The sequence below is a fragment of the Mastigoproctus giganteus genome, chromosome 1 (genome assembly GCF_048544385.1).
Source record: "Mastigoproctus giganteus isolate SK-2022 chromosome 1, ASM4854438v1, whole genome shotgun sequence".
NCBI classification, from domain to species: domain Eukaryota; kingdom Metazoa; phylum Arthropoda; class Arachnida; order Uropygi; family Thelyphonidae; genus Mastigoproctus; species Mastigoproctus giganteus.
Window position 1 is genome coordinate 37449271 of NC_143575.1, and position 16308 is coordinate 37465578.

General features: G+C 37.0%; 1 protein-coding gene across 1 annotated transcript in view; it reads left to right on the top strand.

The window, feature by feature from the left end:
- The window catches only part of LOC150090711 (uncharacterized), a 257039-nt gene that overhangs the window by 42481 nt on the left and 198250 nt on the right, over positions 1–16308 (top strand). Inside the window, exon 3 of the mRNA XM_090369985.1 lies at positions 11977–12055. Within this exon, the coding sequence (XP_090226111.1) occupies positions 11977–12055 (79 nt within the window). The remainder of the gene's footprint in view (positions 1–11976; positions 12056–16308) is intronic.

A 16308-nucleotide genomic window follows, 5' to 3' on the forward strand; every position in this document is an offset into this window, starting at 1 on the left:
AAACATATACTGCAGGGGTTTTCTCTGAGTGTCTTCATGGTACATAGTACTATTATTATTATTATTTTTAGGCCACCCAAATAATTATATTCATCTGACGTGCTGTGTGTGTCTTATGTCTGTTAATTGCATGTGTTCTGTGGTCGATTTGTCTGTTTATTGGACGAAAAACCCCAGTTTCTGGGAGGGGGGAAACCTTGCTATCTATGCCCTAAGACCGACTAACTCAGCCACAGAGTGAAAAAAGCCCATTAAAGTTCCTCGCATCATCGACGGGATTCAAACCTGGGACTTTTCCACCCGGTGTGGGGAGAACGGTGACGGTACATAGTACTGTGCTCAAACATGTACTGCAGGGGTTTTTTCTGAATGTCTTCATGGTGTGGGAGTATTGTCGTGGCCAGCCAGGACCCTGGATTTCTTCCCATTGAGAACATGTTGGCCATGATTGATCTATCCATTGTAAGCATCATTTTGTGTCATTAAATGTGTTCACACTCATTAGCATCTGCAACTTTTATCACATGTTCCTTAACTCCTTGGCTATTGTTACTTTTAAGTATCCTCTCTGTATTCTTTCAGGGTGCTGCAATTTCATTGTCACAGAATGTATATACATACTCTACAGTATTTTCAAGTAACACAGGATAGGTGAGGTGAGGTGAGGTGAAGTGGTTAATGTCATTTCACAGCTTATTTGTTGTTAGTATCTGGTAGACCATTCATCTATCAGAATTCACTTACAGTTATAATTATCTGTAGATTCTTGAGTCAATTGCCAGAAATTTTTGGCACAGCACAAGGTACACTCATTCTGCAAAAGGGTGACTGCAAAACACTACTTTAAAATATTGGAAACAAAAATACTGGTAAAAATAAAACATTACTGACTCAACTTGTATATGGTATAAATTGCAACTGTTAGCTTTGTTTTAAGATAATGGTATAAAGTGTTAAGATACTACATGTATGTACACCCATTTTTGTATAACAGATTCAGATGGTGATGATGAAACCTTGCTATTCTCTTGAATTTCTTGGAAGAAAGACATGTGAGAATAACTTATTCCAAAAATTAGATTAAGTAAAACTACAATCCACATAAATTTTCAACTGAATGATCAAGTTTATTAAAATAAATAAAAGTAAAATAACGTCACAAAAAATACTCCAATAACATAACCATTTTTTATGTTAATTTTCATGTTGTTTTGAAATCCTCATGAAGATTGTTGCCAAGTCCTGAATATGGAGACATCCTTTAGCAGCTGTCATTAGATGTCTGTTAGTGGAGTTTATCATGGTATCTTGTTAGTTAATAATTAAGTTGTGGAAATCTGTAATCTTCTCTGATGAGCCTACCTAGATTATTAGCATTAGCATTAGCATTAGTAGAGGCATTTGATGCAAGAAAGCAAGCTTATGCAGCATCAGCCAAAAAAAAAAAAAAAACCCCCACTTCCACTTCACCCCTCTGTTCGTTCAAAATACCTGTCCAGCTGAGCCTTAAACTTATTTAGGCTATCAACCTCCACCACAAGGGATGGGAGTCTGTTCCACCAACCAACCACCCGCTGGCTAAAGGCAAATTTCTGCACGTCTATCCTACATCTGTCTTTCCTCAATTTGAATTTATGCCCTCTCAGGTGATTTTTCTGAGCTAGAGGAAGAATCCCATCAGCATTGAGCATGCTTAAACCATTCAAGGCTTTATACACCTCTATCAGATCACCTCGCTGGTGCCTAGTCTCCAGACACTGTAATTTGCAAAACTTAAGCCTTTCTTCGTAAGAGCACCCCTTTGTTCCATTCACTAATCTTGTTGCCCTTCTCTGTACTCGTTCCAGCAGCTCTACATCCTTCTTGAAATGAGGCCTCCAGACCTGTATACAGTTCTCTAGGTGTGGCCTGACCATTGCCTTATACAATGGAATAATCACCTCCTTATCCCTGCTGGAAAAATTCCTGTATATCATTGACAATACTCCATGAGCTACTCTTGCAGCCCGTCTGCACTGCTCAGAGTACTTCATATCTGCCTGCACAACCACCCCCAAGTCCCTTTCATTCTCTACCACTGTCATTCTCTACCACTGTGGTACTAGTACCACAGAGTTGATACGTTGCTCTGGGGTTGCTGTTTCCCATGTGTAGTACTTTACATTTGTCAATGTTAAACTTCATTTGCCACCTCTCAGCCCATCTGCTCAACCTTTCCAGATCCTGTTGCAGCAGCATAGTGTCAGTAGTGTCCTTGACAACCCTGCCAACCTTTGTATCATCTGCAAACTTGGACATTAAGCTTGATATACCATCATCAATATCATTTATAAATACAGAAAACAATAATGGACCCAACACTGAGCCCCGAGGGATTCCACTAATAACATTAGTCCACGATGAGCAGTGTCCATTGATTACCACTCTCTGTCTTCTCCCCCTCAACCACCCCTTTATCCATAGCAGCAATTTGCCTCCAATGTCACACTGCTCCAATTTGTGTAGCAGTCTTCCATGTGCAACAGTATCAAAAGCCTTTCTAAGATCCAAGTATATAATATCAAAGTTATTCCCTGCATCCAGTTCTTTTGTCACTGCATCATAGTATCCAATCAAGTTGGTCAGGCAAGACTTCCCCTTAACAAAACCATGCTGTGTCTGAGCTATAACTGAAGTCTTGTCTAAATGATCCTGTAGTGCTTCTTTAACCAGTGCCTCCATTAATTTTCCTGGAACAGAAGTTAAGCTCACAGGTCTATAATTACTTGTGTCAGCCTTTGATCCTCCTTTGTGAATTGGGGTCACATTTGCACATTTCCAGTCTATGGGTACCTCCCCCGAGTCCAAGGAAGCTCTCATAATTATGGCTAAGGGTTTGCTTACTTCCTTTGCTGCCTCCTTTAATATAACTGGAGAGATCCCATCCACCCCGGGTGCCTTTCTTGTGTTTATCTTCAACAGTTTCTCCTCCACTTTACTCCCAGTTATTTCAAGATTCTGTAGCGTACTGCTAGAGTTGAATACACCTCTGGCATTCCCCTTGCTGAATAACTCCTCATGTGTGAATGTCGATGCAAAATATTCATTTAGTTTGTTAGCTACCTGAGCAGGATCATCAACAGTTGACCTATCAATATCAAGTGGACCAATCTGATTCATCCCCTTCCTTCTAGAGTTTATTTGCTGTTTTTCTTTGCATCCCTTGCCAAAGATTTCTCGTAATCTGCCTTCGCCTGCCTAACCTCCTTTGTAACTTGGTTGCATATCAACTTGTATCTATCATAGGCTTCTGTGTCATGTGTTAATTTGTAAGTATCCCATGCATTTTTCTTCTCTGCCATATGCCTCATTAGTTCATTTGACATCCATTTTGGCCTAAACCTTGAACAACATTTCTTAGTTGGTATGTAAAGCCTAGTAGCTTCCAAGATAAATTCTTTGAATGCTTCCCATTTTGAATTTGCTGTTGGTAACATCATCAGTTGGTCCCACTCTATAGAATTTAAATACTGTCTCAGTCCATCGTAGTCGCCTTTACGGAAGCAATAACCCTTCCCTTTACCCCTAATGGTAGTTACCTCTTTCAGTAAATCCCACTTCAGCACACTGTGATCACTGCCACCTAGTGGTTCATTTATCTGCAGATTCTTAATGTATGAAGAATCACTGCTGATAATCAAATCAAGAGTATTACTCCCTCTAGTTGCCTCCCGAACATGCTGATGTAGAAAACAATCATCCAATAAATCCACAAAAGCCCTGCTAGTGTGTGAGTAACCAGCCCCCAAATTCCAGTCAATATCTGGGAAATTAAAATCTCCCATTATAAGACTCTCTGATTTACTGGCCCACTCTATTTCCCTGTACAGTTCCTTATTATACTCATCAGAGTCATTAGGCCTGTAGCACACTCCTACTCTCAATTTTGATCTCCCAATGCTTATGTCACACCAAACTGACTCAACACTGCACTGTCCAGCGATGTGGACTGGCTTCACTTCCTTGGTTTTTATGTGTTTCTTAACTAATAGCATAACCCCTCCCCCCTTCCTATCCTGTCTATCCTTTCTGTAGACGTTGTACTCCCCAAATTGCAGTTCTGCATCCCGTATATCTGTGTGACACCACGTCTCTGATATCCCAACAATATCTGCCTTTGATGTTTTGAGCAATACCTCAAATTCATCAAATTTATTTACTAAACTCCTAGCATTGGTGTACACGCAAGTATACCTGCACCTGTTTCTATTCTTAGCTACCCTAACACAACCCATGTGTTTACTTGTACCGCAATGGCTCCCAGCAGTCTCTGAAATACCATGCATCTTGTTTTTCAGGCTTCTGCTCATTCTAATAGAAGCAGTGCAAGAATCTCTTTCACCTCTGCCAGTGGCTACTGTCAATCTATTGGTCTTTGTCTCCCCCCAAAAGCTAGCAGTTTTCCGACCCACCTAACACTGCCTCGATAGCATCAGCAAATATTCTTGCACCCTTTCTATTTAAGTGTATCCCATCCCTGTAAAAGCAATCTCTCCTGTTAACAAGTACAGTCCAGGCTGAAAAAAATTCTACCCCTTGAGCCTTGCACAATATTTCCAGGGCCGAATTGATCGACAAGGCTCTCATCATATACTCCCTCCTATCGTGTCTGGGCAGAATTGCAGACACTTTCAAATTCAACCCTAATTCTCGGCTTTTGTTCAACAGTGACCTGTACTTGTTCAGTAATTCTGCCGGTCTCCTACTCTTAATATTATTAGTGCCAACGTGTACAACTATATCACCTTTTGTGCCCTTAAAAGATGATATTCGCTCTACAACGTCAATAATAATTGACGTTGTATTATATACAATGACGTTGTATTATTGACATTGTCAATAATAATTGACGTTGACGAATAATTATATAATAAGCTTCACCAACCCTAAAAGCCACATGGAAATAAAATAAAGGTGTAAAGGCGGGCAAAAGAACTAGCCAACAAAGACTTGTCCTAGGTGGTCTTAAACTGTATTGATTATTTAAGACTTATTAACCAAATCTGTGAAGAAAAAATGCTTAATCTACTCCAGAAAACATGCTAATGGGATAATTAAGTTATGGAAATCTGTAATCTTCTGTGATGAGTCCAAATTTAACCTCCGTGTATCATATGGGAGCTGCTATGTTCAGCATAGATTCAGTGAAGCTGTCTTGACTGCATTGAATCAACAGTTAAATGCCCATTGAGCCAGATGGTTTGGAGATGCATAATAAGCAAAGTATGAACTAGAGCTGTAATACTCAATACGTTCTACATTGATATCAATATTTGTAAAATAATAAAAGAAGTTAACCTCAATATAGTACATAGAATACTTCTGTATTATACGGAAGTGTTCTACCTACTATATTGAGGTTAACTTCTCTTATTTTACAAATAAGCAAAGGAATGGGCAGGTACACTTTGTCTGTGTCTCTGATAATAGGCAGAGGAGTCTCCTTTAAATAAAGGAGACAGGCAGGAGAGGTATCTTTTAAATAAAGCAGACAGGCAGGAGGTATCTTTTAAATAAAGGAGACCTCTTGCCTGTTATCAGAGACTACTCTCAGGAAACAGAAAACTTTTTCAGCATGACTCTGCCCCTTGCCACATTGGCAGTGCAAGTACATTACCAATCATATAGTTCCAGTATGTTAATTTGCATCTAATACTGTACTGTTTTATCTCCAAGTGAAGAATTTCATATGAGACTTCCGTTTCAGATGCTTATTCATTAAAACTGCTGGCATGTTATGAGGCACAGTTATCTGAATTGATAGCTGTAAAGAAGCCATCAATAACAGGACCCTACAAGAAACCATTATTTGTTAGGCAATGATTACAGCAAGAATCTGAGAATATACTCCAATATAGATAGGTGCAGGGCAGGGTGGATCAACAAAATACTAATCTTTTATAAAAGACTACCTTATGTTTACTGACATTGTTTTTTGTGTTAACTTTTCGATTGTTACCTTGCAGTATGGGTCCCAACAGAAAGGTGTCCATGTGATCTCATTGTAATTCTGGTACTGCTTTTAAATAAATATGTCTAAATAGTTGGTATTGTCATTTCCATTATTAATATGATTCGAGCATAATTCGTTCCGGAAATGTGCTCGTAATCGAAAGCAGTCGTATATCAAAGCGTATTTCCCCATAAGAAATAATGGAAACCCAGATGATTTGTTCCAAAACTCAAAAATATTCATATACTGTAAAAATGATTAATAAAAAATATCTACATATGTTTTTATATTTTTAATATTTAAATTTAATATACATAAAGCAATCGAATTTATTAATTCTTGGGTAGGACGACTTTCACTGTCACTAACAGAATCACTGCTATCTGTTGACTTTTTCTTTTTTGTAACAAGGAACCTATCCAATGACACTTGCTTTTGTGTCCTTTTGAGGATTTCACGGAAATATGACATTGCATTGTCATTAAACAGATTCATCGCTCACACTATTACAAAATGAGAAGGCACGCTTGATACACATAAACAAAGCTGCGCGCATGTAGCAACTGAATAAATAACACCGTAAAGGCAGAGATATACTATTAACACCTCACATTTTACTAAAGCACATTTCTAGGGGTTACTACCATAAAACAATAAAAACAATTGCCAGTTGTGTTCCTGCTAGTGGAATCTGTTATAAACCGGTAGTAAACTCGATCTAATTGCATTTGCGATGATACCAATAGCTGGAATCGTGTTGGTTTTTATGTTATTATGGTGAAACGTGTTTCCTCTTCACTTATATAAAAAACATAAATACATTTTCAGAATCTTCTCTTCATTCTATCGTGTTGCATTCGGTTGGGGTGATTCTGCGTTTGACTGCCATTTCTTGTAAACACAAAGACGAATTGTGCATAAGCGAATTCGGTTCGTGTTATATAAGATATCGTTCCCGTATTTATAAATCATGTACTATCGAATTCGCGTAGTGTAAACACGTGTTAAACGAGGACTGACTGTACTCGTATTGCAAGAGCTCGCTCGTTTATCAAGTTAAAATTTATTTAAAATTTTTGCTCATCTTGCAAAACACTCACAGACCAAGTTACTCACAATCCAAGGTACCACTGTACAGTATTTATTAATTTTTGACCATATGAGAAAGTTATAAGAAAATTGTCTATATGAGCAATTGGAATTCTAATATTTGTTTTTAAAAAAAATTATTGCGATGCAATTTATGTGGCTGCTATTGTATAGTGCATATCTTTTCGTAGTAATCAATGAATATTTATAAATTTAGAAGATTTAATGTTAATAGAATTAATGGAATATTTAACGAAGATTAATATCTTTTAATTTAGTATTTGGTTTTATAAGTAGTTAGTGTTTGGCCTTTATTAAACACTGTCTAGTTGCAGTTTTTTTTTTATTAATACAGTTTTTTTGTGTCTATATATATATATATATATATATATATACATACACACACACGCACAAAATATATATTTATTTTGTGTAATATATATATATTTTGTAAATATATTTGTATATATATTTTGTAAATATATATACAAAGGGTGTCTCAAACATACACGGCATAACTTCAGGAGTGAGTTCCTCCTACGTAGACAATAAAAATATTTTATATCAACATAGTTCTGGAAATGCTTGGTTCCCGAGTTATTAACCGGAATGTCTTATCTCCCACAGGTGATTTCCTTCATCACAAGGTACTGACAGAATCTGGTGGTTTTCCATTCTGACCATGTACTCAAATCAGGAGCAAGCAGATGCATTTTATGTACTGTTTGGCAGACGGCAATGCTCTGGAGGCTTGTCTTTTGTACCATGAAAGGTTCCCAGAACGAAGATGTCCAGACAGGAAAATGTTTGAAGGTATCCATCGCCGCCTTTGTGAACATGGGACCTTTACACCTTGTGCTGCTGACAGAGGATGACCAAGATCTACGACTCCTGAAGTAGAGGAGGAGATTTTGGATGTTGTGCATGCCATTCCTGGAATCAGCACATGCAGAATAGCAATGCAACTGGCTGTTCAACATTCGACTATTTGGATAGTGTTGCGAGAACACCAACTGTATCCTTACCATCTGCAACGGGTACAGTCCTTGTCAACAGCAGATTACCCTGCATGAGTAACATTCTGCCGGTGATTCTTGCAGCAGTGTAGTACAACTCCTCACTTTCCTGCCTTAGTGATATTCACAGTTCACACGAGGCGGAATCCAAAACTTTCACAATCAGCATGTATGGGCTAAGGAAAACCCACATGCAATTCTTCCATCACATCACCAACAGTGATTCAGCCTCAACATCTGGGTGGGTGTTTTTGGTGATAAGTTATTTGGGCCCCATGTACTTCCAAACAAACTCACAGGGCAGGCGTACAGAAACTCTGGAAAACAACATGCCTGATTTCTTGGACGACATGCCACTGATGGGAAGTCAAGCACACTTCGTGCACAATGGTGCTCCTGCACATTTCAGCCACCTAGCCCCCAGTTACCTGAATCGAAGGTTTCCTGGTCGGTGGATAGATAGAGGTGGACCGACTGCCTGGCCTCCATGCTCACTGATTTAAACCCACTAGATTTCTTCTTGTGAGGCCATTTAAAGTAATTGGTGTATTCGACTCTGGTAGCTGATGTGGAAACTCTCCACAATCAAATTGTAGCAGGTTGTGAGACAATATGAAACATGCCAGGAATTTGGCATCGTCTTTGCGAGTCCATGAGACATTGATGTAAGGCCTGTATTCAGCCAGAAGGTGGACATTTTGAACAATTACTATAAGGTGATGTGAACAGTTAAGTGTCATAGACAGACCTTCAAAACTCGGAAACCAAGCATTTCCGGAACTGTGTTGATATAAAATATTTTTATTGTCTACATATGAGGAACTCATTCCTGAAGTTATGCCATGTATTTTTGAGACACCCTGTATATATACATACACAGGTTGTTAAAATTAAAGTATCCCTACGTAGAGGGCTCTGGAGCAAGTTCTAAGGCTCATACTGAAGAGAAATTTGGACAACAGGTACAATAAAGAATGCGCTTGCCATTTATTGGGAAAAAAAATTAGTTACAAAATTTGTCACTGTATGGCATGTAACTATCTTAGTTACGATTATGGAAATAACTTACGTTATTTGCATAATCGTAAGTTATTGCCACAGCACCACTTCTCAGCTCTACTGTACTGTAAAAGCAAAGTAGTCTCTTGAAAATCATACAGTAGATGTTTGCGTGCACTACAGCAGCAATGCCAACAACGTTGCAGGAAAGGCCGCTATTAGTGAAGCTGTACTATCAGCAGATAAAGCATGGTGATGCAGATATTCGTTTCACATGCAAACTTCAGTTTCTGGCACGAATGACAGTGGATATCACTTGGCCATGGAACATCCTTTGGAGTGATGAAGCCCGCTTCTGCTTAAATGGACAAGTGAATATGCACAACTGTCACATTTGGACAACAGAAAACCCTCGAGTTATCCAAGAGGTCCCATTGAATTCTCCAAAAGTGACAGTGTGGTGTGGATTTACGGCCATATTTTTTGAACAGGTAACACCGACTGGACCCCGCACCTGTTCTATCAGTGGACAGCGATATTATGAAATGTTGGCAAATTTTTCAGTACCAGAGCTGCAACAACTTGGGTACCTTCAGGATACCATATTCATGCAAGATGGTGCACCACCGCACATCCACCATTGTGTCCAAAGATTGCTAAGGCAACACTTTACAGACAAACAGGTCATCAGCTGTTGTTTCCAGACATCTTGGCCACCCCGATCACTGGACCTCACCCCATGCGACTTCTGGTTGTGGGGTTTTTTTTGAAGGACCAGGTGTATCAGGAAGGATGTCAAACTCTGGCAGATCTGAAGGACGGCATTAGACATCATGTGCTGGCTATTGCAGTTGACATGTTAAGTTCTGGTAGAAAATGTTGTTCTTCGAATGGAAACTGTTGTTGACCAAAATGGAGGACACATTGAACAATTGTAGCACTGTTCAAGTGATTTGTATTGCCACAGTGCCATATAGTGACAAACTTTGTAACTATTTTTTTTTTTTTTCCCAATAAATGGCGAGTGCATTTTTTTATTGTACCTGTTGTCCAAATTTCTCTTCAGTACGAGTCTTAGAACTCGCTCCAGAGCCCTCTACATAGGGATACTTTAATTTTAACAACTTGTATATATATAAAGGAGTAAAGCTATTATAAATATAACGCTATATTATAAATTTACTTTACTTTTTTTTTTTTTTTTTTTTTTTTTCAATTATAAAAAACAAAAAAATAAAAAAAAAAAGGATCTTGTTTATACTCTGGCATGACCACCAGATTCGGTGGAGTTTACAATAAATCAATACAAATGTTAATTGTATTTAGCAGTTAAGGGCTTCAACCCTGGTCCACTCAAACAGCACATGCAACTGCACCCTCGCTCCTAACCACTTGGTTACGCCAGGCCTAACACAGAGAGAGAGAGAGCTTGTGAGTAGCACAGCTGGTATTATCACTGTTCTCCTCACCCACGGGTGGAAAAGACCTGCATTCGAATCCCATCAATGACTTGAGGAATTTTTACAGGTCTTTTTCAAAATTTTCAGTCTTGGGCAAGGGTAACATGGTTTTTTCACCAGGCACTTATGTTTTTTTATCCAGCAAACAGCAAATTGACCACAGAACATGTGCGATTTAAGGTTGAAACACACTATTATCAGTGAGCTCATGTCAACGTCAAATGTGTGAGAGCTATATTTCCCATTTAGTTATGTTGGTCAGAGACTATGTATGCTTACACACATAGCTTAATTTATACTGTCATATATACATACTAACTAATTAGGGTGCCTCCGTAGCCAGGTGGGAAGGAGCAGCAGTGCATAGCACACGCTTCTTGATTAGACCGGGGTTCGAGCCTGTCACCACCAAACACAGAGGATGCGGAAAGGTCAGGGAATGACCACCGCATATTCCCGGAGCATTATGGCCTTAGTTGCTAATGCTCCTAAAAACCAAACAACACAACAACAACTAACTAATTGATATTTCTGTTCACTGGCACTTTTTTTTTTTTTTTTATTGGTATTATATCAAATACAATAAGATCCAAGTTTACTACCTGTTTATAACAGATTGCAGTAACAGAAACACCCAATAAATAGGAAACTGCAAATTGTTTTTTGGTAACGACCTCCAGAAATGTGGTCCTCTGTTATCATGCCTCACTAAATCTCTGTTCGAACAGAAAAATGCGAGCTCCTGAAAATGTAAATCAGCCAACAATATCACATGTTATCTTGTTTATTATTATCTTTATTTCTCCTGGGAGACACCCGGTTATAGCCATTGACTAGGGGGTGTAGATACATATTCTATTATGTAACAGAAAATAATATTATATACAATTTTACATTATATGTTTTGTTACTAAATTATAAAAAATGTGTAGTACTTATTATCAGAATTATACAATACATGTAATAACTTGTCATCTGCTTAAGACTTACAACTAAATGGGAAATAGGTCTCACACATTTGTGAGAGTTCAGCATATTCCAACTGGAATATGGATCTATATTAAACATTTTTCAGATTCTGTCTTCTAAAAGTTCATAAGTATGCAGTCCCATTCTGTATATCTTCCACAGGGTGACAGTTAAATTTAGGCAAAACCTTTACATTTATGCTAATAGTAAACATAAAAGATTACTGACTTGAGTAGTATTCACAATTATTTAATAATTTCAAATAATTATTTTTGTGGTATTTCTCACTTCTTCCTTTCCCTTTTTCTTTTCTGGTCAACTTATACAATTCAACATATACATTTATTTACATTTCAACATTTATTGTGCCTCTATAAAGTGAAATTTTTATTTGTAATATATAATATATGTATATAAGTCTATATTAAATGCTGTATTTCGTATCATCTAGGATAAAAGACATCTCATGGATAGCGTAGAGAGGAGCCAATTGCAAAAATGCCTCGATACTATCCAGAAGTCTATTAAAGGTACCTATATATTGTTTTTTATTTATTTATTTTTTATTTTAAGTGAATAGTTTTCCTGATAGTAGCATTTTGGAAAGTATGCTATTATTTCATTTACTATGCTAAAGAATTTATTTCCTTGCTGATTAGCCTTTTTTTTTTTTTTTTTTTTTTTTTTGTAGCTTGGTTGTGATATTATGATAGAAATCCTGTTGAATGATTTACTCCACTTATATGTTATTGTGCCTAGTTTTATTAATTATAATATATATTTTATATTAATTATATATGTTATATTTTTATTTTTGCCCGAAATAAATGAAAAAAAAAAAAAAAACTTTGAGAAAGATATCTGCTTGTCAAGAAGAAAATTATTTTATTTTCTATAAACTTCGATATTAGTTTCATATATATTAGATATACATGGATATTTTTACTCTTGCAAGCAGTTTTCCAGCTTCCAGTAACACTGCTCGTGATTTTTACCTCCATTTATATAACAGCTGTTTGTAGTCAATTTTTGTGCATAGATTTCGAAAATAATTCTTAAAATTTTTAATCACATCACAGTTTCTATATATATATACAGGTATTTGTGTTTAACCTGAATATGTATATCATACTACAATTTAGGGAAGTAGATATGACACTGATCATTATCTGTAAACAGTAATGTTTTACTTGCGGGTAATATCTCTTGCATGTATTAACTGAATATTACCTGCAAATAATGTTTATGTGCACTCACAGGTGGCAATAATGTTGAGGAGAGTTAACATGTTCAATCTTGTCTGCCTCTCAGTAATGGAAAGACAGTTGTAGCGTGACTACATATACAGTTTATCTGTGTATCTATTACATATTATTTCTTTTTTCTTTTGCTTAGCATTGGATTGTTAAAATGTTTAAGCATAAGCAAAGAAAGTGTCAGAATCACCCTGACAATTTCTGCTCTGTAGACAATTTACAACAAAAATGCAGAGGAAGAAAATCTACAATTACTAAATGTACATATTTTTTGTAATTTGTTTGCAAGATTGGTGATCAGGACAGACAGAACTTGGGCTTCACATATGCACTGTGTTACCTACACCACAAATCTGAGGATGTGGATAACTGAAAATATTAAAAAGTATGCCATTTGGGTCATGAAGAGATAGCAGTTGCTATCTCTTCATGACCCAAAATTTCTCTCTCTTTATCTCCCCAAAAAAATTATAGATGTCACCTCCACCTTTGATTGGCACATTATGGCCTTTAGTTGTCCCTGCACTGTGAAATCCCTAACAACAACAACAACAACAACAACAACTCTCATTACTTGTTGGGCAGAGTTTCCTGAAGAGTCTTATTTCAGTCACTAAGGACCAATCTGTATCTAGATCTATATCTCAGACTATGTTGTAATTGTATCATGTAATGGAGTATTGATGCTTGTGTTAAAGCTCATTTGTTGCAAAAAATCAGTTACAAAAAGTGATAATTCACTCTCATTCATTTCTCCTGCACATGCATTTTTTTTTTTTTTTATGGAACCTATTATACTTTATATTGAATGGCAAAAAGTACAATAGGTTTTTATGTAAATTTTTCTTTCATTCTTTCTGTTTATATCATTGCCTGGCCACTTTATTAGGACCTGAGCTAATAGCATCTTGGACTGTTACTGGTCCGATTCTCTGCTCCAACACATCATAGCATAGATATTATAATATATTGAGTAAATACTTTATACTATACTTGCATATTGACACATACTTTTGCTGTATCCCTGGCCACACTGGTATCCTGGGAAATGAGCATGCAGGCTCAGCTGCCAAAACTGTAATAAACCTCATTGATCCTTCTGTTGATCTCAGATTACAAGTGTATTTTAAAGTAGCAATGTGCAGCAAAAGATAACAAGTCTAGGATAACCAAATCAACAAAATTCTCTTTAAAAAATATCTGAAACCTTAAAATCCACCATCAGAGATAATATACAAGAAGTCAATCTGGCTTGACTACATTTAGGTCACACACACTTACCTGGTAAAGCCATTAATCTACCACATGCGAAGCTTGCAACACACAGTTCAGCTTATACTTATTGATTTGGCTTGTTTCTACCACGAACTCACCTCTCACATTAGCCTGATCCACATGACAGTACAACGAAACAAATGGCCCTCAGTCCCCAGTGGCTTTCACTCCCCCTCTTACGGCAGTGAGAGGATCAGAGTGGAAGCAGAGGGTGCTAAGAATCTCTGGGTACACACAGGCTGCCATGCACAGAAACTGAACTTGGCCTGTTACAACGTAAGATCGCTCATCAGTGAAGACAGGATATTAGAGCTGGAAAAGGAATTAGAAAATGTGAATTGGAATATCATGGGTTTGGCTGAAACAAGAAGAAGAAATGAATCACTTATAAGTTTGTCAAGTGGAAATCTTCTGTACACTAATGGAAACAGTGAAAGGAGCGAAGGTGGAGTTTGGCTTTCTGGTCCATAAAGATATAAAAAACAACATTTTGGAATTCAAAAGTACATTACCAAGGGTCTCAAGACTACTACTCAGGATTTCTAAGAGGTACAAGCTAAAGGTTATGATGATTTATGCACCAACATTGAGCCACGATGATGAAGAGATTGAAGAAAAAAATATACACCGAAATTGAGAGTATTCTAGATGAGCAGAAAACCTACTTCACTATCATTATGGGGAACTTCAATGCTAAGGTTGGAAAGAGACAAAACAGCGCAGAAAGGGGAACTATAGGAAATTTTGGAATTGGTGAAAGAAATGAAAGAGGTGAAGGACTTGTGGAATTTGCAGAATCTCAAGGATTGTCAGTAATGAACACTTTTTTCAAGAAAAGAGTAAACAGAAAGTGAATATGGAAGAGCCCAAATGGATTAACAACTAATGAAATAGACTTCATCTTCACTAACAGAAGATATATTGTGAATGATGTTACCATCCCGAACAAGGTAAATGTTGGAAGTGATCACAGAATGGTAAGATGCACACTTGATATAGATGTAAGAAAAGAAAGGAAAAAACTGACTCGAGTAAATAATACGAAGGTCTTTGAGATAACAGAAGAGGAGAAAAAGCAGTATGTACTGGAACTTAAGAACAAGTTTGAGCTTCTGTAGACTGTTCAGAACCAAGATATCAACAAGGAATAGTACAACTTTCTGAAAGTGATAAAACCCAAGAAACCTATAGGTAAAAAGCAATCCAAAGAAGAAAAAATTAGTCAAGAAACACATCTCATGATGAACCGAAGATGACAAATGAAGATCAAGATAAACGTTGACAAGGATAAAATTGAGTATACTGAGTTATGCAAAGCCATTAGAAAGAGACTCAGAGAGGACATAAGGTTTAACAAAAGAAAAGTAGAACAAGCATTAAGGGAAAACAAAGGACTTAAATCAGCAGCCATGAGCAGGAATACAGAAAGACAAATGATACTGAAACTGAAGAATAGTGATGGTGTACTTATAAATATCAGAGAAGGCATAATTCAAATAGCAGAAGACTACTATAGAGAATTATACAAGGATCAAGGAAATGATGCCATCAGTGGGGAAGATGGATCGCAAATTAGTAACACATACTTCATACCCGATATCCTTTCTGATGAGGTAGAACATGCATTGAATAAAATGAAGAATCAGAAAGCCCCAGGGGAAGATGAAGTTACTGTAGAGTTGTTAAAATTGGGAGGAAGAGACATAGCACAAAAACTGGCAAGACTCTTCACAAAATGCATTAGAAAAGGTGTGATGCCTAAGAAGTGGAATAATTTAATCATAGTTTTGCTGCATAAGAAAGGAGATAAATCAGAAATTGGAAATTATAGACCAATTAGCTTGTTATCCCACATCTACAAATTGTTCACAAGGGTCATTACTAACAGATCAGAAAGAATACTTGATGAGAATCAACCGAAAGAGCAAGGTGGCTTTAGGACGGGATTCTCAACTAAGGATCACCTTCACGTAATATCACAGCTAATGGTGAAAGCAAATGAATATAAAACTCCATTATGCCTGGCACTTGTGGATTATGAAAAGGTCTTTGACTCCATACAGCATAAGTCAATGTTTTGGGCACCCTGGAAGACAAGGCATAGATACCCCATATATTATGATTTTGAAGAAAATATATGAGAACGCTACCTCCTTTATTTGACTATAGCAAATTTAAAATTGTGAAAGGAGTTTGACAAGGAGACATAATATCTCCAAAGTTGTTTACTGCTGCCCTTGAGGAAGCTTTCA